This window comes from Olea europaea, unplaced genomic scaffold, assembly GCF_002742605.1.
Source record: "Olea europaea var. sylvestris unplaced genomic scaffold, O_europaea_v1 scaffold686, whole genome shotgun sequence".
NCBI lineage: Eukaryota > Viridiplantae > Streptophyta > Magnoliopsida > Lamiales > Oleaceae > Olea > Olea europaea.
Genome location: NW_019265248.1, coordinates 128,333 through 132,711, shown reverse-complemented (window position 1 = coordinate 132,711; position 4,379 = coordinate 128,333). Strand labels below are relative to the sequence as shown.

The 4,379-nt window shown below is 35.7% G+C and overlaps 1 protein-coding gene across 1 annotated transcript; it reads left to right on the top strand.

The window, feature by feature from the left end:
* Positions 1–1,141: 1,141 nt before the first annotated feature.
* LOC111390512 (protein DETOXIFICATION 27-like) lies at positions 1,142–4,063 on the top strand. The gene is made up of 8 exons (XM_023015561.1): positions 1,142–1,461; positions 1,576–2,117; positions 2,208–2,294; positions 2,414–2,470; positions 2,593–2,831; positions 2,928–3,046; positions 3,432–3,521; positions 3,767–4,063. The coding sequence occupies exons 1-8, from the start codon at positions 1,204–1,206 to the stop codon at positions 3,797–3,799; spliced, it is 1,425 nt and encodes a 474-aa protein (XP_022871329.1). The 5' UTR covers positions 1,142–1,203; the 3' UTR covers positions 3,800–4,063.
* The last annotated feature ends 316 nt before the right edge of the window (positions 4,064–4,379 follow it).

The window sequence follows — 4,379 nt, the reverse complement described above, 5'->3', positions numbered from 1 at the left end:
GCTTCTATAACTGTCACTTGATTCGAGAGTATAATCTAGAATTTTTAGTAGAATGAGTCGGGATTAATAGATGTATCTCAATTGGTTAATAGTTGATTCAATTAAAAACATCTATTGGAACTTGAATCATGTGAGTTCGGTTAGGTCCCTCTCTTAGCTCCAATAAATGTGAGTGACTTCATTGGTTTGCTATAATAAAATTCAAGAAAACTTGTGCAATTTTTAAACCCTAATTGAGTATTATAACTATACCCTTTTATGGGCATATTTTCATATGGTTTTAGGTTTATCCACATTTCATTTTCTAAAAGTGGAGGCACTTAAAGGAGAACAAGAGAGAAAATCTAAGGGAGGAAGTATTTGACTAAGCCATTAAAAGCTCCTTCAATGTTATCATCTTCCGTTTATGTGTGAGGATTTAAAACAATCCAATGATCACAAGGTAATCTAGGGTCCTTTATTCGTTTGGTTTAATCTTCAAAGGTCTTTTGGGGTTGATGCAGAGTCCTCGTGAGCAATATTAATTTATTACATAACATTAGTCTTTCAAGCAAGAGTTTTATATTCCTAAGGAACGAAGGAGTTTGATGTTTTTCCTGTTGGCAGTTCTAAAATTTTGGATTGCCAATTACCTCATGACTTTGCCTATTATGATGTGTTTAAGTCATAGTAAAGTAAATGTTCCTGTCGATATCGAGACATTTATGCTAGAAAAAATAAATATAACTGGTGTTTTAACTTTGTAAAAATTCAAAGTGTTAGGTATAAAAGAAATACTAGGACTTACTTTTTGGAGAAGTAATGCAATTTAACACCCAAAAGAGAAGTAATGCAATTTAACACCCAAAAGCGATTCACTGAATCCGAAGGAAACAATGGGGCCAATTACTCTTAGACTAGGCTAGGGTGGGACCAGTGCACTTGTACCTTTGTGTTGACTTGTAATTGTAAATCCTACCAAACAAGGAGAGATGCTCAGGTTGAAATTTTGTAGGGCTTCTATAGGTTACATATACAAGGGGTGGGTATTTTTTTGGCTTTTTTTCTATTGGGGTGGACCCCACCCACATAAATTAGGGTCGCTACCATAAGCTTGTTTTCAAATTGGATTTGACCCGGACTGCAACCTCTGCCTCGTATAAACACAACAAAATTCACAAACATAGTTATCCTTCCAAGTGACTAGTTTACAGTATATAGAGAATGGGGGAAGAAAGCAAAGCACCCTTAATACTGAGCCATTCAAATTCATCCGTTTATGAAGATGAGGATCTTAAACGAAAGATTTGGATCGAGTCCAAACTGCTTTGGCACATCGTTGGCCCTGCCATTTTCAGCCGGATTTCGTCCTATTCTATGAATGTCATCACTCAGGCATTTGCTGGACACCTTGGTGATACCGAACTTGCTGCTATATCCATTGTCAATAATGTCATCACCGGTTTCGACTTTGGCCTTTTGGTTCGTTCTTCATCCAACTTTTAAATTGGTCAGATTTCAATTTTAACCGTTCCTGATATTAATGTCGATCAACTAAGATTAATCTTGTTTTCTTCTTTTGATTCTTAACAAAAGTTGGGCATGGCAAGTGCACTGGAAACCTTATGCGGACAAGCATTTGGGGCAAAAAAATATCATATGTTAGGGATATACATGCAACGTTCTTGGATTGTGCTTTTCGCCTGCTGTATATTGCTTTTACCCTTCTATATGTTCGCCGGTCCACTCTTGAAGCTGGTGGGTCAGCCCGAAAATGTGGCGGAGCTCTCAGGTTCTCTGTCCTTGTGGATGATCCCTCTCCACTTCAGCTTTGCCTTTCAGTTCCCACTGCAAAGGTTCCTTCAGTGCCAGCTTAAGACTATTGTCATTGCTTGGGTGGCCTTATTTGCACTAATAGTGCACGTAACGGTCAGCTGGTTGTTTGTGTACGGACTGAAGCTAGGGGTGGTGGGAACCGCCGTGACTTTGAACATTTCGTGGTGGACTTTGGTGTTGGGAATGTTTCTTTACACCGTCTGTGGTGGTTGCCCTCTCACTTGGACCGGCTTCTCAGTGGAAGCCTTTTCCGATCTTTGGGACTTCATCAAGTTATCCGTTTCTTCAGGAGTCATGCTTTGGTAACTAGATTCAAAATTTCATCTTTTACTTAAAATTAATTGAATTTCTATTTTATTACATGTGATTAAACACAAATGTTTCATCAACAGCTTGGAGAATTGGTATTACAGAATACTGATACTAATGACTGGGAATATGATAAATGCAGAAATTGCAGTTGATGCCCTTTCAATTTGGTAAGCAATTTATATGTCTGTTGTCAAAATGGTCATTATTTCTAATTGTGCTCATATATAGTCCAATTAACTTTATAATAAAGTTTGTTTAGTCTGAGTTGTGCACTTTTTAACTGCAGCATGACGATTAATGGTTGGGAGATGATGATCCCTCTAGCCTTCTTCGTGGGAACGGGGTGAGGCATCAGTTTAATTGATAATTTATTTTTAAATAATTCGTTTCCTAACTTTATCTTCCAATATTATAAACGTATAATATCATATTGTAGAAAGGCTCGTAATATGAATGTTGTTGCAGGGTAAGGGTGGCTAACGAGCTTGGAGCAGGAAATGGAAAACAAGCTAGGTTCGCAACCATAGTGTCGGTCACGACGTCTCTAATCATTGGACTCTTCTTCACCGTGTTACTTCTGATTTTTCACGATAAATTTGGGATCCTTTTCTCCTCTAGCAAACCCATTCTTGATGCTGTCGACGACCTGTCTATCCTTTTAGCCTTAACTATTCTTCTTAACAGTGTCCAGCCAGTTCTCTCCGGTAAATAAAAATATTTTAATTTTTTTTGAATATTGGTTACGTACATAAACTTTTTTGCTTGCAACAAATCATTTCACTATATAATATATTTGACAGGTGTGGCTGTTGGATCGGGATGGCAAGGACGTGTGGCCTACATTAATATAACCTGCTACTATATAGTTGGACTTCCCCTTGGTATCCTAATGGAATGGATTTTTCACCAAGGAGTTATGGTAACTTTATTCATCTTCAAACTTCTATTCTTTGTTTCTCTCCATGTATGCCTGCTTTCAAGGAGAGGAAAAAAAAATGTGATCAAAATTCACTAAAAAGCGAATTAGGTCCCTGTTTGCCGTAACTTAAGAAGTTGATAAAAATTTAAATCAAAATTAATAATTATTTTAAGGCCGGGACAAGGGTTTCAAACCTAGTGAATTTTAGTCGAAGAAGTACTAAGCTGAGACCTACAAAAGTCGGTGTCATTGACAATAATATCTTTCCATATTTCGAGCTCGTGCCCAACACCAAATAGGGGCCAAATTTCCATAGCTACATGCTTATCCTTTTTTAGTTACTAATATATAGACCTTTTATTTCTGCTTTGTTTGACATTATTAGGGGATTTGGACTGGAATGATATTTGGTGGAACTGCACTCCAGACACTGATTTTAACCATAATTGTATTGAGATGTGACTGGGAAAGAGAGGTAAGCAAATTTTTGGCTAATGTTCCAAAATGGTTCATGCACACTTAGATTCCTTTATATTTATGTTCCGCTGGTTTCATAAATTCTATCTACTTATTCTTCATTAATTTCTTTTTATTTATAACTAATAATTTATAAATACTTTTTAAACAAGCATTATTTGAAGTTTTCTTTCCTATAGGCCTTAATCAGATATGTTTATTAATATTTTGTTACTTATATAACACTTAAATTAATTATTACAGGCAGATAAATCAAGCAGACAGTTAGAGACATGAAGAGGATCATCTCCAGTGGGATGTAAGTAGCACTACTCTGGATCCATTTACAAGAAAGAGGATGCAAAGAAACAGTGGAGATAAATTATCAGAATTTAAATGGTCACATCATCAAACGAAGAAAAATTAAAGAATTAAGTGGGGATATCTAGAAGAACTTTCACGGATTTAGGGTTGGACGTAGGCGGCTTTTGGGCAAATCCTCTCTCTCTCTCTTACTTTTCCTTTGTTTTTATCTCAATTTTCAAAGTATTACATAATATCAAAATAATATAAAGTCAAAATATTACATCTTTTTTTTTTTTAATATTACATTCTTGATACTATTTCAAAGTGCTAAGGGTCTAGTTTTCTATGTCGTTAATGAGGTGCAAAACGATCAATTGTAATAAATGTTACGGACTTGTCAAAAAAAGCTGTTTAAAGCTAATATTTTGAGAATTACGATATCATGCTAATTTTAAAAAATATTCGACGATCATATGTTAATCGAATCCAAAAATCTCCTACGTCATTTCGAAACTTGTTTCGAGAACTATATTATAAACATATCGAATTATCCAAATAGACATCGCAAATA

Bases quoted from the DNA above. Each gene is read 5' to 3' on its own strand.
- LOC111390512 (XM_023015561.1), top strand. From the start codon at position 1,204: ATGGGGGAAGAAAGCAAAGCACCCTTAATACTGAGCCATTCAAATTCA. The intron at 2,295-2,413 runs GTAAGCAATTTA...TTTTAACTGCAG, and splicing joins GTTGATGCCCTTTCAATTTG to CATGACGATTAATGGTTGGG. The intron at 3,522-3,766 runs GTAAGCAAATTT...TAATTATTACAG, and splicing joins GATGTGACTGGGAAAGAGAG to GCAGATAAATCAAGCAGACA.